Raw genomic sequence first — 20369 nt, forward strand, 5'->3', positions numbered from 1 at the left:
ATGTGTGAACTTCCTCATAACCGTGATCCTTAAAGATATGAGCCCTCGAAACGCTGTCATCTGCACCCCCCCACCCCCATGGGGAGCAGGGACAAGGATAATGTGGAACCAGGCACAATTTTAGAGCATCTATTGTTCTTTGGTGTGAATGCCGTGATACTTTAAACTTTTTCTTTACACACACCTCACTTTCTTCCCCAAGGAACTGAAGGTGCAAATTGGAAGTGGCTGGAGAGCTAAGGCAGAGGGGAAGGCAGCCGACAGAAGGCGTGATTTGGGGGAGGGATGTTTGCCATCCTTTGCTGGTTGTCTCTGGCTGGTAACTCAGCAGGTCAGCATTCTCCGAGTCCGTGGACATTTGCTTGGCAGCCACTAGAACATTTCTCTGCCACGTGCCAGGCAGTGTGCTGGGGGCAGGGGCACAAAGATGAACAAGGCTTCGCAGTGCTGCCCTTTTGGAGCTCATAGAGGTGGGGTGGAGATGCCAAGGCGTGGACATGGATGTTTATCGTCAAGGGCCGTAAGGTAGATAACAGAGAACCCTTCTTTGCTAGAATAGGGAGGCTGCCTGTGAAGCTGGGTGGTCTCGCAAAGGTGGTACTTCAGCTGGGCATGGGAGGCAAGTGAAGGGGCAGGAGCGTGCTGGGATTAAGTCCCCCCAGAAGCTGACCAAACTCTGGCTGGGGTGTTAAAACTCAAGCCACGCACATGTGTCGTGGGAGGAGCTGTGGGCGGCTGTTGGTTCGCCTGTTTCTTGGACAGAGGGCACCATTTCCATCCCCACAGGCCTGGAACACACAGGCCCACTTTCCCTTTTCCCTCTGAGGGTACGAGGGCAGGAGGGCACAGACGGGATTCTTCCTGATGTCTCTGATGCGGCCAAGCCCCTCCCAGCGGCTGCCTTGTGGCTGGGCTGGGAGAGGACAAGGAAGAAGTCACTTTGGAGAAATGGTTTCAGTCTGCCCCTCCCCCTCCCACTCCTCTATCCCTCTCCTCACTCTCAAGAGTGACTTAAAGGATAATCAGACAGCTCACATGACAGAGCATTTACTCCATGGCAGTCCTAAGTGCTGTGCCTATCATAACATCTAATCCTTATAACAACCCTAGGAGCTGGGAAACGCTGCTGCCCCCATTTTACAGGTGAGGAAGCTGAGGCATGAGAAGTGACTTGCTTGAGGTCACCCGGGTAGTAAGCGGTGGAGTTGGGATGCAAACATAAGTAGTTGGACTCCAGAGTCCTACCCTTCTGCGGAGCACTTGCCACCCTGCTGTGATGGGGGCAGAGGGTGTGCAGGGAATGTACTCCCCCCCCCCCCAACGAGGAGTGGGGAGAACAGCTGGGGAGGCAGATGGCAGGTAGCAGTTGCAGAAGGGCCTTCCCGCGGGGGAGGATTCCTCAGCCCAGAGGGAACTCTGAGCTGGGAAGGGCTCAGGCAGGAAGGCTGCCCAGGGAGGTGAGCGACCAAGGTCTCCGCAAGGAGACCATGGTGTGAGGAGTGCCAGACAGGAGGAGGACTGGGAAGGGAGCTGGCGGCCGGAGCCTGGGTTCTGAGGCAGGACGGGGCGGCGCTCACCCCTCCACCTGCCGGACCCTGCCCCCCTGCCCGGGACGCCAGCGCCGCAGGGGCTGTGAGCGGTGGGTGGCCCCCGAGACGGAGCTGTCGAGTCTGTGCCTGACGCCTCTTTTCCCTCCACTCTCTTGGTCTCTTTCAGTTGGAGGAGGACAGACTCTCGGGGCACTCCCTCCCGCGGTACAGCCCTCTGCGACGACTGGCGTCCTCCGTGTTCTCCTCCTCCACGCTGGAGACCGAGCATTACCCTCACCCTGGCGGCGGCGGCTCCTCCGGTTCCCTCATTCAGCGCAGCCGCTCGGCGGAGAGCAGCCCCGTGCGGGCGCCCCACCGGCGCCACGCGCCCCTCGCCGCCGGCAACCACAGACTCGTGCCCTCGGTGCTCCGCATCTCGCGGTCCCAGCTGCAGCAGGTGTGGGCCCGCTTCACCCACAAGACCTAGGCTGGGCTCCCCCCCCTCCTGGAGGGGGCAGGTGGGGGGGGTGGGGAGCAGGCAGGGACCATGGTTCCTTCCCAGGACGCAATAATCACACACTCACACACCCCATCCCACCCCATCATGCAATACAGCCCCCTATAACGTTGGCCCAAGGTACTGTAATGCCCATCCCCACCCCCACGTCTCCCTTTGCTTGGTGCCAGCCAAATGGTGCAGGGGGATGGGTGGGGCTGTCGGTGCCGCTTCAGGGACAGGACAGAGACTCCCGGCTGGAGCCACCGTGGGTCCAGAGTCCAGTGGAAAGCAAGGTGTCAGGGAGACAAGGCATGCTGGGTCAGAGTCAGTCTGGCATGGAGTTGATTCTGTTTAATCTGTGATTTCTTGGCATGGCGGGGCCTGGTTCACCCCTGAGGATGGGTGGCAGAAGACGGAGACCCTCCTGGGTGTGTCTGTCTATCTGCATGGGGCGAGGCATGTGCCCCTGTGTCCGAGATGTGGGCCTGGTCAGCCAGGTTTGGGGTTTGGTAGGGAGTGCCTCCATACTCAGTGATGTGGGGGGCGGGGCGGGAGCAGTCCTGTGACCCAGTGAGCCTACCGCAGGCCACTGTCACAGAGGACAGAGCTCCCGCCTCCCACGTCTGACCCAGGAGGCCTGGAGCTCAGTCTACTAGGCTGCCCTTCACCCAAGGCATATATGCCATCACCCCCTGCTGGGTCTGGTGGCCTGGCCCAGCTCCTTAGGAACTGAGGATGGATGAACGGGGCCTGGCATTTGCCCCTCAGAGGAAGCTGGAGCCTAGGGGTGAGGGAACCCAGTCTAGAAGCTGTAGCAGAGAGGGTAGGTTATTAAGGATGAGGTAGCACCTGTGAGCTCAGGACAAATCCCAGACAGCAGCAGCCCCACCAGGGCCCCTCTTAGAGGGTGACTCCTTCCTGTAGGTGCTCAGCCAAGCCAGTTGGCCCCCAGGGGCCATGGTGAAGACAGAGAATAGGGTAGGCAGATCGGCCGGGGATATGGAGATGGGTGAGGGGTCAGGATGCCAGATCGCAATGTCCTTTCTGCTTATTTCTCAGCCCCCAACCTGTCACTGCAGGGACCTCCAAGGTTCCCTCTCCTCATTCCTGCCCCTGTCAGCCAGCACCTCCATTTCCCTGGGCAGTGGAGTAGTGGTGAAGAGGGTGCCAGGAAGGGTGGTGCCTATACAGAAAGGGAAAGAAGGGATGAGACCTGAAGGCTTGCAAAATATTTATTGCAGTGAGACTGTATCTGTGTATATGCTTGTGTGCATGCATGTACGCTTGTGAGTATGAGTATGCTTATATATGAACATTTGTGCATGTGGCAGGGCTGCCATGGATAGATGCTCAGGCTGTGCACTGCACAATTCCGGGGAGGACAATTTACATTGACCCCAGTGTGAATGACAGCACTGAATTTGCAGTGTTGCAGTCCTATGTGTGTGGGTGTGTGTGAGGGCGTACTTGTGTGTGTCAGGGAGTCAGAAAAATATTTGTGCAGTCCTTGGTAGTTTCCTATGTACCTACTCTCATCTTGGCTCCTCTCTCTACTGCCTTTTCCCTTTGACCCTTCTTCCTTCCCAACTCAACTCCCTTCAACTCCCCAGCTATCTCTGGTTGGAGTAGAGGCCTCAGGGTCCTTGCCCCAGCTTGGGGAGGTCATAAGTGGGTGGGCAGTGCTATTCGGCTGAAATGTCCTCATGGATGGCTGGCACTGTGTATAGCTCACTCACCTGAGCTATGCCTACACTCACTACATTCTTTTCTTCAAAATCTGTTCTTTTTGGAGAATGTCTGGGCCAAGAGCACCTTCCTTATCTAGGAATGAAAGCCAGATTCGTACCCTAATACTTGTGCCCCACTCCCACCTCATCCTAGCTGCTCACTTTTGAGCATCCCCAAGGTCAAGCCTCTGTTGCCTCCAGTCTGTTCTGGGTGGCTCTGCATCCTGCCCTGGCAGAGGGTAGAGGAGGGGTCAGGGTAGACACTTTGAAAAGAAAGGACAGAAAACACAAAGCACAAAGGTTAGGGGGTGGGAAGAACAGTAGCCCCACTCCCGCCTACTGCATTCTGGCACTGCCCCCCTTGTCTCCCCCCTCCCCTCTGGCCCTCTTCCCATCCTCCCCAGCGAGTGGCAGGGGATGAAGTGAAGGGGAGTCTGTCCACCAGCAGCTCCAAAAGTCAGCAGCCGCGGGGTGGGGGCAGGGCCCATGCTATCTGGGGTTAGATGAAACCAAGCACTCGGTTATCCGGCATTCCCTTCCAGAGGGTTCCACTACCTGAGCACGGCTCCCACTCAATGACCAGAGCCCTGAGGTACTCTAAGATCCCAAAGTGCCTTGTGACTTATCAAAGATGACGGCACTAGCTTCAGCCTTGTTTTAGCATTAAATACATATTTCTATTTCCAAAGCCTTTGGAGGTGGGGAATCCTGTTAAGCATGCCAAAACTGGCTGAATTTTCACACGCATGCAGACACCCCCCCCCAAAACTGATACCGGTGGGAGAGGGTGTGTCCTTTAAATTAAGATCATGATTCAGATATTTTGTCCTTTGAGGGACATCCTTTTGCGTACCCTCTGTGGTGGCGGGGAGAGCATCTTGTAAGCCATAAAGCTCTGAGCCAACAGGAGGGGATCTTGGTAACATGATTATCTTTTGAGGGTGGAATAGCGAAGGCCATGTGAAGCCATATGTGTTGGGTCAAGTTCACGTGCAGCTCGGCAGAGCCGTGAATGGTCCGGAGTAAGTTCCTTGTCTCTAGGTCCCAGGTTGGGTAAGGCAGTTGTGAGTCTGCAGTGTCGTCAGGCTCCTTCTCCGAAGGGTTTCCCAAAGAGGAGGTCAGAATGTTTCAAGAAATGATTCCCTGCTGGGGGAAAGCGCACAGCCTCCCCAGGGTCAGCTTTGAAAAGAGGCAGCGCTCTTTGCTGTACTTTGAAAATGGTGTTTTTGTACTTTATAGTCACACCCTGCATATAGTGGTGGCTTCCAATTATTACTTTATTATTTTATTAAACGGTCACTGGCACACAGTGCTTATTATGTGCCAGGCAGTGATCTAAGCACTTTACAAAATTAACTCATTTAACCCTCATAATAGCCTATGAGGTCGATTCCAGTATTATCTGCATTTAATGGATTAATCAGAATATTTCATTTACAAAAATATAAAAACGCCTGCCAATGCCGAATAACTGAAGTCTTGTTTGATAGGAGTTTTAGAACCTTTTAGTCTGTGTAGTGATCTAGTTCCTGTCCTTTCTGCTTGGCCCCTCCTCACTCTAACTGAAAGGAAGGAGTTGTCTCGGAGCCAGACTCTCCTTCCTTCTCCATTTCCACCTCGGTGTGGGATGGTGTGGGGTGGGGGGAAGTCACTCCAGAGTACCAGGGTTGGTTGAAGTGGCCCACCCTATCTCTCCAGAAACCCCACCTCTCCATCCCAAGCATCCCAGAACAGCTCTGGAGATTCAGTAGGTGGAGGAAGAGCTACAGTGAGAAGGCAGGCGCTCAGAACCATGAACTCAAGGTATTGGGGGGGGGGGGGTCCTGGGCTTCGGGCTCACAGATAGGGCAGGTACTGGCATTGGTGAGCACTGGCCATGGGGATTTGAGCCCAGTGTCACCAACTCACACCACAGCAGGGGCCAAGCCATGTCAAAGAGTGGCCAGGTTTGGGGGCTGTGGTCAGTGGGAGACGCACTCCCCCCATCCTCAGCTCAGCCAACTGCTGTCACTATCTTCCAATTTTTATGTGAAATCTCGCAATTTTTAATTATTGGCATGAAATTTTAAAAAACTTTTTAAAGAAATATCACTCTGAGCCAAACAAAACTGGCTTAAGGGCAGAGACCCTGAACTCAGTTTGCAACCTCTGTGAGCCTGAGGACTCCCCACCCCCTTCTCCTGTCCAAGGCTGCGGCACTTCAAGGGGGATGGTGTTCTTCCTGGGAACTCAAATCAGGTGGGCTTCTTAGAGGCGGCAGCTCACAGCCAGTGGGGATGTGTGGTATGTGCTTTGTGTACTTGTCGGTGACCTCATGGTTTGTGTGCCTGAATATGTATCTGGGCCAGTGGACTTGTTTGTGGTAAGTGGGGTCCTCCTGGCAGGACCAGTATTTTCTCTGACGGCATAGGACCCTGGGTGAGTGAAAAATGCTCTAGTGAATTCTCAGTAATCAGTAGACACCCCCACGCACTCAAGGCAGCTTGGGTCACAGCAATAACCACTCAACACTCATCCCAACCACTAGCATCCTGAACCCATCAATCTCCCTCTGCATTTCCAGTTTTGGGGAAAATGGGCACAGCCTTGCCCAGCACGTGGGGGAATGATGGCACCTTTGAGCCATGCTGGTACATTAACGCTTGCTTCCCCAGCCAAGAGAGGTGGGCCAGACCCCTTCAATCACAGGAAAAGGTAGGGGTCCTCCTCTCTGTAGAGGGTCCCAGGACCCTCCTTTTCTCTCCTCTGCCCTGCCTAGGTCCCTTTTTCTGGGGAGGGGTGGTGCTGTGTGTGTCCAGGCAGTGGTGGGGGGAGCTTGGGCCACTGGATGGCAGAGGAGCTGTGGCAAATGTGTCTATATTGAGTGGGCAGGGGAGACCATGCTTAAGAGTGTGTAGGGACCCCTGGCTGTGTGAGGATGGAATATCCTCTGCTGTCTTTGGGTTGCTTTGGTACCTGAGGATGGAAGCACAGACCCCTAAGGAGGGCCTGAACATCACCCCACCCTACCCCAAACTCCACTGAGATTCCAACCCAAAGGGCAGGAATCAGCCCACCCCATACAGTAGCCAGCACCTTGGTAACAAGGAGTGGCAAATCACTCTCCTTAAGTTGGGGGGCGTGTCCCCAAAGTTTGCATTATTCCCATTAGGGACAGAAGTGTCCCCTGGGACTAGCGGGTCAGCCTCTGAAATTTTTAAAGCATCCTTCTCCCTAAGGGAGAGGCCCCCAGCCTGAGGACCACATTCCTCAAATATCCCCAGCGGTTCTCCATACCACCCAGTCGGCTTCCCAGCCCAGGGCGCCCCGGAGCCGAAGTGGGCCCCTTCCCCCAAGTAAAGAGTTGAGAAGCAGTGGGGGAGGAGGGGCAACGAAGCCCAAAGGACTATGGGAACCTTCCTGGATCTCTCCTAGCACTTGGCTCCGCCGTCAGTCCCACCACTTATCCTCCCTTCTACCTGCACAGGCTTTGCGGGTGCGGGGGGTGGGGTTCACCTTGCCACGACTAACTGGCCCTCACACACACGCACACGCACACTCCATAGCTGTGCGCACATTTCATCCACTCTCCGGACAACAAACTAGCAGCCCCCCAGCTGGGAGAGCACAAAGATCGCGTTTCCGGGCACCTCTCGCAGGTTTCTTTCTTTTTTTTTTTTTTTTTAAAGAGTTTATTTATTTATTTGACAGAGAGAGACACAGCGAGAGAGGGAACACAAGCAGGGGGAGAGGGAGAGGGAGAAGCAGACTCCCCGCAGAGCAGGGAGCCCGATGTGGGACTCGATCCCAGGACCCTGGGATCATGACCTGAGCCGAAGGCAGTCGCTCAACCGACTGAGCCACCCAGGCGCCCCGCAGGTTTCTAACTCTACTGTAACAGGACCCCAACCACCACTTTCACTCCGTTCCCGCCCCCGGGACCCGCCCCCACACGCCCGCCCCCGCGGCCCGCGCGCCACGAATGTACGGTCCGTCCTTTTAACTCGCTGCTACGCGCGCGACCAGGGTACCGGCCGGCCTCCGAGCCCCGCCCCCGCCCCCAGCCCCGCCTCCGCGCGCGCCCCCGCCGAGCTGCCTGCTGCTAAAGTGTCCCTCCCCACCCCCCACCCCCCACCCCCCGCTCCCGGGTAGCCCCCCTGCCGCCCCGCCCTCGCGCCAACTTTGTGTTTGCTTTCCCCTCCTCGGCCTCGCGGCCTGGGGCTCGCCCCTCAGTGCTTCCAGGGCCGGGGTGCAGACGAGGGGCTGGGAGGGAAGCTGGCCGGTTCTCCCGGCTCGAAGGGCCCCCGTCGCCCCACCCCCGATCCCTGTTACCTCACCGCCCACAGCCTCCCCCCGCCCCCATAATTGGCCTTGCAGTTGGATGCCAAAGAGCCCAGAGTTGAGGGGGAGCAAAGCTTTGAGCCTAGCTAGGTCTCTCAGATCGACCCAACACCCCCTTTTTGCCCTCTCCTTTACGTCCGTGTCTCCTGCCCCACCCCACTCCACGACTGAGGGCCCTGGGGGGTCCCCAAACACGCCCCCACTTCCAGCTCTTCTCCCTCCCCACCCCCGAAAATAAAACTCAGGGACCAACATCTGCTTCCTTTGCACTTGCTCCGTCGACCCCTCCTCCCCTCATTGGAGGGGCTTCCGTTGGGGAGCAGGCGGGGTTGGGGGCCCTAATGTTTGACAGTATTTAGCAAGGAGAGGGCTGGCCCCTGCCCCCTAAGAGGTGGGACGGGTGGGAGGGGGGAAGCTCAGCCGGGGCCCAGCTGAGCTCCTTCCTTCCAGGGACCCGAGGATCCCCTCCCAGCGTGGGGAGACGCTTCCTAATCGTGGTGGGGAGGGGAGAGAGGGATGGGAAGGGGGTTGGGGAGAGGACCCTTCCGGAAGTCCCGAATTCCAGCCAGTTTATTCCTAAACATCCCATCATACCCCTCCCCTTTTTGTACTGCAATAATACTGTATTATAAGCTTGCACTATTCCCCGACCCCGGCCAGCGTAAGCATGCACGAAAAACTCAAAACTACACACACACACACACACACACACAAAGACGGGACGCTTTTTTTCCTCTTCCTCTTTCTCTCCGGGGTGCGTCCTCAGCGTACATAGCGGCGTCGGGGGGCCCTGGGCCCGGGTGGAGAAGCATGCACTGAGCCCCCGCCCCTAGACTGCAAGTACTGTACAAATCCAACACTTGAAACCGACACGCACACGCGCGGCGCCGCCACGGGGGTGGGACACGGACACGCACCCACACGCACACGGCCGCGCACGGGCGGGGGTGGGGGCGCCCCGCCGTCACGCGTCGCTGTGCGAGGGATCTTGTGCCTTTTTAAGTCCCTGTATGTTAATGCAGACAATCCGGAGAGCTTGTGTACTACCAAATCCTGATTAAAAACGCCTTCCAGGAACCTGCGCCTCGCCTGCTTTCTTTTCATCCTTCTTCCTAACCCACCACTGGATGGGCGGAGGGCAGGGACCCTGGTCTCTGGGGCCCCGACTCCAAATTGCCAACTTGCTGGAGGAGGGATGGGAAGTAGGGGGGTGGGCACCTAGATCTGTTCTCTGTGGATCAGTCTATTGACGCCGTGTGTGTGTGTGTGTGTGTGTGTGTGTGTGTGTGTGTGTGTGTGTGGTGGGAAGGAGGCCAGGAAGCCAGAGAGCCCTGTGAAGGGACCCTGCGAGCCTTTCCCTGCCCCTCTGCTCTGATGGGGGATCGGAGATAGCTCTGGCCTGGGGGAGAATGGTCTATCCAGGGGGATCAGCGAGAGAGCGGATTGTGCAGAGCTTGGGGGTGGGGTTGGGGTGCTGTCACCAGGCCACACTTTACTCCTTGGGGCCTAAAGCAAGTGTGGGGGCAGAAGAAGGGCAAGCTACAGCTGCATTTCTTGACCCCTGGAGCATTTAGAATGTTCCCATGCTGTCAGCTCCTTGCCCAGGACAGGTGAGGATGGGTTGGGGACACTGAGATCTGGGAGTCAGGTGTGCGAAGATCTGTAAAGACCCAGGGCCGCGACAGCCGCCTTCTCTGGTCATCTTAGTCTTTCCACCCAGATGACTGTCAATGGCCAGTGCGCCAGGGTGAGTGGCACTCCTAGGTGTGGGGTGGAGGAGCAGAGGGAGGGCTCCTGGCTTGGCAGATGTGGTTTGAGAGTGCAGACCCAGACAGACAGACAGGTGAGAAATCTGGGAAAGGTGGTGGTGGGCAGAGGGGGCTGCGCTGCCGACTTCTTCTGTTTTCCTGTGGGGCAATGATGGCAATCGGGGGCTCCCCTGGGGAGGAGGAGAGATGGGAAGGGTGCCTGGGGTGGCTGCTGAGGGAGGAGGAAGGGGCGCACTGCTGTGAGAGGCTTGCTGGGGAGGGGGAAGGGGTCAGGGCCCATCCTCCGGCTTTGGTCACTCAGCAGCCTCCCTTCTTTGACCTTGGGACTGTGGGCCTAAGTGCAGTGTGCAGTGTCTGGGCTTGGCCAGGGTCCAAGCAGGAGAGCCGCTCTCTGTACTCTGTCTGGGGAACGGGGGTGTGCAGACTAACCCGCCCCTGGTGTCAGACAAGTCAAGGCTGAGGAGAGCCGGGTTGTGGTGGCATCGAAAGATCAGAGTCTGGTCCATCCACCTCCCTCCGCTTTCCCTGCTGACTGGAGTAAACATGGACTTGGCGGGGCTCTGAAGTTGGTGAGGCCACAGCCTTTGGGTCTGGGCTCAGTGGAGGCAAGGGGAGGGCTAGGGCTTTCCTTCTCTCTGAGGGTCTCAGCTCCAGTGGCCTGCCTCCCCTCCTCTATGATTGACCCCTACCACATCCGCCTTTGGCCAAACCCCATCAGAATCACCAGGGAGCTGTAAAACAGAGAGATTTCTGCGCCTCATCTTGGACCTACAGAATCTGGGGGCAGGGGGAGTAGGACTCAGGGCTCTGCAGGTTTAAAAGCACCCCCAGATAATGCTGCGCCAAGCCAAGCTGGAGAACCACAATAAGCAAATTGGAATCATAAAGGGTCGCTGCTCTGGGAAGGGAGTAGGAAGGTGTGAGTTCCCCCAGGCCCTGATTTCCCCTTGCTGACACCCAGTACACTTGCTGCCCTCTGAGCTGGAATGGGAGGGGGTCACTGGTGTCCCCCTCCCGTGGTGTTTGCAAGCCTACTGGACCAAGCACACAGAGGCCATCTAAGGATCACTGGCTGAATGAAAGAGCACAGGATGGTGTGGGTGAATGATTGAATATTTGCTGGGCACGGGCATTCAGGAGAGGTTGGGAGAGGGTGAAGGAGGACTTCCCACTCTCTGAGGAGGGAGGACCTTGAGCCCAGGCCTGCCCTCCCCAACAAGGAGCCAGATGGGGAGGGGTGGAGGGATTCTTTTTTTTTTTTTTTAAAGATTTTATTTATTTGAGACAGAGAGAATGAGAGACAGAGAGCATGAGAGGGAGGAGGGTCAGAGGGAGAAGCAGACTCCCTGCCGAGCAGGGAGCCCGATGTGGGACTCGATCCCAGGACTCCAGGATCATGACCCGAGCCGAAGGCAGTCGCTTAACCAACTGAGCCACCCAGGCGCCCGGGTGGAGGGATTCTGAAATGGAAAACCCAGCAGGTCCAGATGCTCGTGGGCTTGTCAGTGATACTTAGGGCAAAGCTGTCCCCACTCTGAGGTTCATGGCTCTTCCTGCTAAAGGGCACAGGGTCCCAGGTTCCCTGCATGGGAAGGTGGGAGGCCAATGAGGCGATGGAAAGAGTTTGGGGTTCCGAGCCACCTTGGTTGATGTGCTTTGTGAAGTGGGCGTGCCAGAGAGAGAGGGCGTGCCTCTCTCCAGGCTGTGTCCTAATCTAACCTTGTCACTGCTGCCTGATTTCAGTCCTCATTCCCCCTCCCGTGTAACAGAAGGGGGGGGAGGGCTTTCAGAGGGTTCCAGCTATGATCATGTAACAAGGACACTGTAAGCGGAGGGTCCGTCCTATGGATGGGGCTTTTCTAAAGAGATCCGGGGCCTGGCCAGAGAAAAAGGTAGTTCTGCCAGGGATGCTCCAAGTGTCAGAGGTGGGACAGGGAAAATAGGCAGAGGTGCTGGGTGGGACGCATCTGGTGTTGGGTGGGTGATTTCTGAGCTGGACAGGGAGGGAGACATGATCAGAGCTCCGTGTCTGTAGCACATACGCCATGGTCACGACTCACCCAGGATCTCACAGCACCCCCTCCACCTCTGCTAGTCATCTTGAGCCTTACTGTTGGTAACTAAACATGGCAGAGCGCCCCAGCACACAGCCTGGCACAGAACCAGGGCTTAATGTTTGCTGAATGAATGAATGAATGAAGAATGAAGGGTGTAGAAAAAGAGAACGATTACTGGGGAATTCTGGCCTGGATGTGAAGAAGACAAAGCTCTAAGGAAGTCCCCTGCTTGGCTCAGACAGGGTGGGCAAGGGTCCTGTCTGGGGTCTGATGCTACCCCATCTTGCACCCCCCCCCCCATCACGTCCTCCTGGATGGTCTGATCATGAGAAAGATCATGGCAGTTGAGGAAGGGAGAAGTCACAGCCTTGGGCAGATCCTCAGCTTTGGGGACTCCTGCCTTCCCCTCCACCCACCTTTGGGCTGTTTGCACAGAGACCTCAGCTGAGAGAGCCCCTCCTTTTCTCACCACCCTCTCTGCCATGGGTGTGGCATCCAGGCATTGCTGGGGCTGGAGGGGGAAGCAGTGATCTCCAAAGCAGAGGAGCAGGGCAAATGGGCGGGAGGCAGGGTGGGAGGGAGCTGACATTTATTGAGCAACTGCTATATGCCAGACCCATTGCTTATCTGACCTCATTTATGATCACAACCTCTGTGGAGTGCGCATTATCCCAATTTCATTCCCCCCCCCTTTTTTTTGTCAAATGTAGTGGGTTTGTTTTTTTTTTCATTTAAATTCAATTAGTTAACATACAGTGTATTATCGATTTCAGAGGTAGAGGTCAGTGATTCATCAGTCTCACATAACGCCCGGTGCTCATTACATCACGTGCCCTCCTTAATGCCCATCACTCCATTGCCCCCCCCCCCCCCAGCAACCCTCAGTTTGTTTCCTATGACTGAGTCTCTTATGGTTGTTTTGTCTCCCTCTCTGGTTTCGTCTTATTTTATTTTCCCCTCCTTTCCCCTATGATATTCTGTTTTGTTTCTTAAATTCCACATATGAGTGAGATCATATGATAATTGTCTTTCTCTGATTGACTTATTCCGCTTAGCGTAATACTCTCTAGTTCCATCCACGTCGTTGCAAACCCATTTCATTTCCTAATAGAGAGACTGCTACACTCTGTGAAAACAAGGACCACATCTGTCTTGTTCGATACGTGATCCACAGATTCACAGCCTCTACCATGGTGGCCAGGACAGTAGCCATTCCAGGACTTCTTCTAGAAAGAAAGAAAGATAGATAGATAGAAAAGGCAAGGCCAGGCCCTCAAGGGGGTTCAGTGAAGCCTCTAGTGGAAGGATGTGGGAAAACAAGTAGAAAGGAGGGTGATGATGCCTGCTCGGCAGGTGGACAGGAAGGTTTTCTGGAAGGCTGGTTGAGCTCAGTCCTGGAGGAAGGACAGGTATTTGTCATGTGAATAGAGGGAGTGACAGGGACCCCAGTCAGAGGGATAGACAGCGGTGTGAGAAGTGTCGAGCACTTAGGGAACTGCCGGGGGCATCAGCATGGCAAGCGCCCAGGGCAGGGATCCCAGGGTGCTGCTAGAAGTGAGGTCAGAGAAGAAGGGAGGAGCCAGACCACAAGGGCGGGGCAGCATTGCCACGTGCCAAACCAAGAATTGGAACTGTCCTCTGAGGACCATGGGGGCTACTGTAGGCTGCTGCATGTTTGAAGCAGAGAGATAGGATCAGCTTTAAGTTTCGGGAAGATCACTCTAGCAGCTGTAGGAAGGATAGATGGGCAATGCGGGCAGGAGAAGACAGGCCAGTGGCTGGGGAAGCCCCAGGCAGGATAGGGCTGTGCCCCTGGAGCTGAGGCAGCAAACTCAGATGTTGAAGAATACTCAGCAGGACTCCCTGCAAGTCTGGATGGCACCTGCAGGTGTTGGAGGTGTCAGATCTCTGGGGCTCCCGATCTGGATGGGCTGTGTTTAGGAAGACAAGGTCCAGCATGTTCAGAAAGGCCGACAAAGCACTGGACGCCGTCAGCACCCTCCCCACCTGAAACAAAGCGGTGTCAGCCCCGATGAGGCCTGGTGCCCTGGGGGTGCTGGGAGTTGTGCGTGTGCGCGCGTGTGCGGACTAGGGCAGAGCTGGAGGAGATGCAAGCGCTGAGGTCCTGACAGGGTGATCAGGCTTTTCTAGTCTGGAAGGAAGGAGGCTAAGGGGAGACGTGGCAGGAGTCCAGAAAGCCGAGAACAGGCCATCCCATTGCCAAGGGCTCAGCCCAAAGCTTCAAAAGGGGAAAACTTAATAAGTGGACAGAAACTGCCCTTCACAAGCTGGCTGCGGATTCCCGGATGAGGTGTGCACTTAACACACACCCAGAGAGGGCTGGACAATTCCTGACCGACAGGCTGGGAAGGGGCAGGAGGGAAGGGGGGGCGGAGCTCCAGGGGCGCCCAGCCTGCATTTGGGGGTGTGGAGAGCAGGCGAACTTGGACCTGGTCCTGCATAGGCTCTGATGGCCCTGGCGGCCAGCTCCCTGGCTGCAGAGAAACCGTGTCCGGACCTGGACGCTTGCCGCTCCTCTTTGGACCTGGTTTCCTCCTCTGTCAAAGGGAGAGTTGATCTACATGGTGGCTCTGACGCCTTGCAGGTGTCATTGTCTTCTGTTGACTGAACTAGAGCTGGCTCTGGGGAGGAGAGGGAGGGAGATGGGAGGGAGATGGGAGACGGGAGACAGAGAAACCTCAGGGGAAATGGAGCATGCACACACTCCTTCCTCAGAGATTTCCTGAGCACTCACTACGTGCCAGGGACCCTTCTAGGCCTTGGGGGATAGAGCAATGGACAAAACAGACCCAGTGCCCATCCTCACGGAACACACACTCTGGTGCATGCGCCTAGGCACATGGGCCTCCCGGCTTGTGGGTGCAGTCCCCGAGCCGCTGGGCCCTGCAGGGCGGGTGACATCAGCGAGTCCCTGTGTGTGCCCCTTGCAGGTGTTCTCCGTGGCGCCCCCGTTTGAGGTCAATGGTCTCCCGCGAGCTGTGCCTCTGAGCCTGCCCTACCAGGACTTCAAGAAAGATCTCTCTGATTACCGAGAACGGGCTCGGTTGCTCAACAGGGTCCGGAGGGTGGGCTTCTCCCACATGCTGCTCACCACCCCCCAGGTCCCACTGGCAACAGTTCAGCCCCAAGCTAATGGGAAGGAGGAAGAGGAAGAGGAGGAAGAAGAGGAGGAAGAGGAGGAAGAGGAGGAAGAGGAGGAGGAGGAAGTCGAGGAGGAGGAAGAGGAAGACGAGGAGGAGGAGGAGGAGGAGGAGGGCGAGGAGGAGGAGGAAGGGGAGGAGGGGGAGGAGGCAGTGGCTCCAGGGGAGGTGCTGGGGCCTCGCAGCGGCTGCAGCAGTGATGGCAGTGAAAGGAGCACGGACCGCAGTCAGGAGGGTGCCCCATCCACGCTGCTGGCTGACGACCAGAAGGAGTCCAGGGGCCGGGCCTCCATGGCCGACGGGGACCTGGAGCCTGAGGAGGGCTCCAAAACGCTGGTGCTCGTCTCCCCTGGCGACATGAAGAAGTCGCCCGTCGCCGCCGACCTGGCCCCCGACCCTGACCTGGGCACTCTGGCTGCCCTCACTCCTCAGCAAGAGCGGCCCCAGCCCACCGGCAGCCAGCTGGACGTGTCTGAGCCGGGCACCCTGTCCTCTGTCCTCAAGTCTGAGCCCAAGCCCCCTGGACCCGGGACAGGGCCAGGGGCCGGGGCAGTGACCGCAGGGGCAGGAGGAGTGGCAGTCACCTCCTCACCCTTCACCAAAGTTGAGAGGACCTTTGTGCACATTGCGGAGAAAACCCACCTCAATGTCATGTCTTCCGGTGGACAAGCCTCCCGGCCTGAGGAGCTGGGCCCTGGGGGTGAGCTGGGCCTGGAGGCACCCTCTGATGGGAGGGCTGTGGAGGAGGGGGCCTCCGTGCCCCTGGAGAACGGCATCGCCCAGGCAGGGCTGGAGAGCTGTGCTCCGACTGGCCCCCCCGGGGACATCCCCGTGGAGGCGGCCACAGACTCACTGCCCAATGGCCCAGCCCTTGCCAACGGGCCGGCCCCAGCGCCCCCGCTGGAGCCAGGCCCCGAGAAACTGGCCACCGTCTCCCCCAGCCGCCATGCCACGGCAGGCCCCCGCCCCAGGAGCCGGATCCCTGTCCTGCTGTCGGAGGAGGACACGGGCTCGGAGCCCTCCGGCTCCCTGTCCGCCAGAGAGCGGTGGGGCAAGAGGGCCCGGCCACAGCAGGACCTGGCGAGGCTGGTGATGGAGAAGAGGCAGGGCCGCCTGCTGTTGCGGCTGGCCTCTGGGGCCTCGTCCTCCTCCAGTGAGGAGCAGCGCCGGGCCTCGGAGACGCTCTCGGGCACGGGCTCCGAGGAGGACACGCCTGCCTCGGAGCCCGCTGCCCCCAGGAAGGCCGGGGGGGCCGCTGCCACCCGGAGCCGGATTCCCCGCCCCATCAGCATCCGCATGCCCACGCCCGCCGCGGCCCAGCAGCAGTCCGCGGGCAGCCCCCATGGCGCTGCCCCCGCCTCCGACACAGCCATCACCAGCAGGTGAGAAACGGCTGCCAGCCCTAGGGTGGGCGGAGGGTGACCACAGAAGGCCTCCCCCGGCAGGAGCTTCCCCGGAGCCAAGGTCAGGGCCTAGTGAGGATGCAGGAGGGACCCTCGGCCACCCCTCCTGTTCACCACCTCCCCAACCAAGCGCCTTTTCTGACTCAGGTTCCAGCCCTGTCACTGGGCTCAAGGGAGTGGCTACAGTGCACATGTCTAGAGGGGTCGCCAGGGAGGCCAAGCTTGGGAAAGGTTAATGGGGGCCAGTGAGACTCACACACAGCCTCTGGTGTGCCGGGAGGCATTTGAGGCCAAAGGATAAAGACCAGAGTCGTTGCGAGAAAACGTTCTTCATATGTAAACGGGTATGTGATAGAGTAGAATGTAAAATCCATGAGAATTTTATTTTATTTTATTATTTTTAAAGATTTTATTTATTTATTTATTTGAGACAGAGGATGAGATAGAGCATGAGAGGGTCCGAGGGAGAAGCAAACTCCCTGCCGAGCTGGGAGCCCGATGCGGGACTCGATCCCAGGACTCCAGGATCATGACCTGAGCCGAAGGCAGTTGCTTAACCAACTCAGCCACCCAGGCGCCCCTCCATGAGAATTTTAAAGATGAAACAGGTCCAAGAAAGCCTGCAGCAGGCTCTCAGGTAGCAGCCCGGGAGTGTGTGGCCCCTAGAGGTCCTGCCCTGGAGGATGGAGCACCAGCCCTAGTTTATCCACCTGTGCCCTGGTCTCCACAGCCTCACCCAGCTCCGAAGACGCAGGGCTCCAGGGCTCAGTGCTCAGCGATTCTGAAACTTGTCTCTCCTTTTTTGTTTCTTTGCCCTCCTCTTTTCTCTTGCCTTCCGCCCGCCCCCCGCCTCCGTCCCGCAGGCTCCAGCTGCAGAAGCCTCCAGGGTCGGCCGTGGCTGCTGACCTCCGCCCCAAACAGCCCCCCGGCCGGGGCCCGGGGCCCGGGAGAGCCCCAGCCGGCGCCAGGCCCCCCGCCCCGCGCAGTCCAGGCCCCTCCGCCTCCGCCGCGCCGCGCCACCCCAACGCGTCCCCCCGGAGCCAGTCCCTGTCCCGCAAGGAGAGCTCCTCCCCCTCGCACCAGGCCCGGCCCGCGGGGCCCCCGCCCCGGGGCGCCCCGCAGGCGCGGGCCCAGCCTGATGGCACCCCCTCCCCGGGGGGCCCCAAGAAAGGACCCAGAGGGAAACTCCAGACTCAGCGCGCAGCAACCAAAGGCCGGGCGGGGGTCGCGGAGGGCCGGGCCGGGGCCAGATAATGACGCGCGCGGCTCTCCGCGGCCCCCCACCCTCACCCCGGCCCCCCACCCGCAGCCGGCCACACTGAAACAGCTCCCAGCACAGCCTTACGCGCCTGACGCGCGCCACCCGCGGCCCCAGCTTCCCGCCTGCACCCGCGAGGACGCGCGCCGGCCCGGCCCCGAGGGGGCCGCCGCGCTGCGGGGGGAGGGCCCGCCTCCCGGTCCTCCGCCCCCTCTCCGTGACCCCTGCCCTCCCCCTGCCGCCCTTCGGGTGGGGCAGGCTCACCCTCCGCCCCGGGGAAGGCTCAGCCACTTTTTCACCGAGGACTCCACTCATGGGGACGTCCCCCGCCCCCACCCGCCAGGCCGCTGCTGCTCTCCGTGCTCCCCCCAGGGACCTCTGCTTACACCTCCTGCGGCGCCTTTCCCTCCTCCTGGCCTTCTCCCAGCCCAAGCCCACCCACTCCCGTTTTCAGAAAGGCAGCCTCAAATTCCGGAAGTGGAAGCTCCAGCCTACCCTCCCCACTGCCCCCTCCCCCCCAGGGGCCAAAAAGCCTCTTCTCAGCTGCCAGGCTGGGGTTGGGGAGCTGGGACCTAGGGGCCATTGGTCTACTCAGGTGTGAGGGGGCAGGTCTGACCAGCCCCAAAGTCAGCTCCATCCTGGACACCCCTGTCGGAAGCAGTGGGCAGGTGATTGGGGGGCTGCTGTCCTGCACCCCTAGGGTGCAAAGTCCTCCTCCCCCCAAATTTGGGTGGGTCCTCAGTGGGAACCATAGAGTGTGTGGGGGCTGCCTTCCTGGGCACGTGTTTCCCAATGGGAAGTTGGAGGGGGGCTTTAAAAAAGGTTTCACCCCCTCCCTTGGCCTCCTGATCTAGTGCTCAGGACCCCTCACCATCAGGAATTCCTTCTTGCCATCTAACCTCAATCCTGCCTGCTGCAGTTTCAGCCGACTTCCCTCTCTCCTGAGTTCAGTGGAGGTGGAGAATGGCTGGTTTTCATCTTCTCTGCACTGGCTGTTTAGAGATTCAGGGACTCAGTTCAGGCCGGGGCACCTTTTCTGTCCTCCTGGGGGTGGGGAGGGGGCTGGATCAGACCGTTATCCCCCCCAGTGGGCAGAGAGAGCAGAAACAGGCAGACAGAGAGCTGGCCCCTGGACTCAAGGCAGAAAGGCCCTTCTAACTTCCAGATTGTGTGCTTGTGTGATGGGTCCGGCCCAAGTCCCCTTCTCCCCCAGCTAAGCCTTCAGCCTGTCCCCTCTTGTACTAACCCCAACCCATGCAGCTGAGTTGTCCCTGCAGAGGGTGAGGGCTGTGCTGCTCCATGAATGGAAATGGGGCTTCCTCCTGGGTCTGGCTCCTGCATGGCTCATCCCACCTCATCACGAGCCTCAACCGCCTCTGTCTGGGCCAAGCGGCACACTGGCTGCGGAAGGGACAGCCAACTCTGTCTATCTGGGACAGGTCCCCTGCAGGCCTCCTCCATCCTCAGCACCCTCAGCCTCTGTCCCCTGGCCTGGCCCCTCTGTTCTCTGGTTCCCAGAGAGCAAGGCAAGGCAACCAGAGGAAGAGGAGGAAAGGCCCCGACATGCCCCAGTGGCCTGGCAGCATCCAGCCACCATTGCTTAGAAGGACGCCAGTGAGGAAGTTGGCTCTGGAAGCAGCCTGGTGGTGCCAGCTGAAGCCCCTCTTGGAGAGTCAGCAGGCTTGGGCAGCTGTTTCCACACCGAGGTGGTGGCTCCTCTGCAATCCAGCCCAGGGGAGGACTCCAGGGTGGACGGCCTTCGAGGTCCATCTCATGCTGACGCAGAAGCTCCCAGAACACTCAGGAAACCTCTCCGGACAGAGCCCTCTTTGTCAACCCGAGACCCTCCCAAGGCCTCTACTGCCCTCTGGGTCCAGCAGAGGGGGTGGAAGAGGGGCCACTCCCTCCCACCTAGAGCTTCTCCGAATGACAATCAGCTCCTGCCAGGTGGGGACCAGGGCATGACCCCCGGTGCCCAGGTCCTGGGCCTGCTCCTTGCCACCAACCGAACCGTGAATGTAGGGCCCCCAGCTTCACCCCTGCCCCAGGACCAACAACACCCTGGTTTGGTGTTGGGATGAAAAGGGGGCTGCCTGAGAGATCCCCAGGCCTATCCCACCCCCAGCTTCATACAGCACTGGAGCTGGGCAGAGACGCAAAACCCTGTCTGCTCTTGGGATTCCAGACCTCCCTAGGGCTCCCATCTGACCTCAGGCCTCTGCGTCATTGAATGTCACCGAGGTGGGGGAGGAAGGGAAGGGACGAGTGTGGGAGGGGACCAGGGGACTGACTCTGCTCCTCTCCCCAGGAAGGATCCAAGGCAGAGGAAACCACACCTCCCAGTGTCCCCACCCCCAGCTGCAGCCTCTTCCCCCTCGAGCACTCATCCCTTCCACCAAGGCCTCCTGGTCCTGAACCCGTTCCCTGTAAAAGAGTGTCACACCACCACGTCCACCACCACCTCACCCCTCTATAACTTCCTCATCGCCACAGCCTGTGTCATTGGCTCAGAGGCAGGTCTGCTCACCCCCAGAACATGCCTCCCCTCCCAAGCCACACTGTGCACGAAGCGGGTGCAGGAGAAGGGTCGTGCCCCAGGCACGTGGGCTCCCCCTTTCCCAGCCCCTCACTGGGGCCTGGCTCAGT

General features: G+C 58.7%; 1 protein-coding gene across 1 annotated transcript in view; it reads left to right on the forward strand.

Moving 5' to 3' along the window:
• TTBK1 (tau tubulin kinase 1) overlaps nucleotides 1–18739 on the forward strand; it is a 35796-nt gene extending 17057 nt beyond the window's left edge. The window contains exons 12-13 of the mRNA XM_064597626.1: nucleotides 14853–16444; nucleotides 17329–18739. Coding sequence (XP_064453696.1) covers nucleotides 14853–16444; nucleotides 17329–17719 — 1983 coding nt within the window. The 3' untranslated portion in view covers nucleotides 17720–18739. The remainder of the gene's footprint in view (nucleotides 1–14852; nucleotides 16445–17328) is intronic.
• The last annotated feature ends 1630 nt before the right edge of the window (nucleotides 18740–20369 follow it).

This window comes from Mirounga angustirostris, unplaced genomic scaffold, assembly GCF_029215605.1.
Source record: "Mirounga angustirostris isolate CCGP_5_RB_7025 unplaced genomic scaffold, mMirAng1.0.hap1 SCAF_8, whole genome shotgun sequence".
Taxonomy (NCBI): Eukaryota; Metazoa; Chordata; class Mammalia; order Carnivora; family Phocidae; genus Mirounga; species Mirounga angustirostris.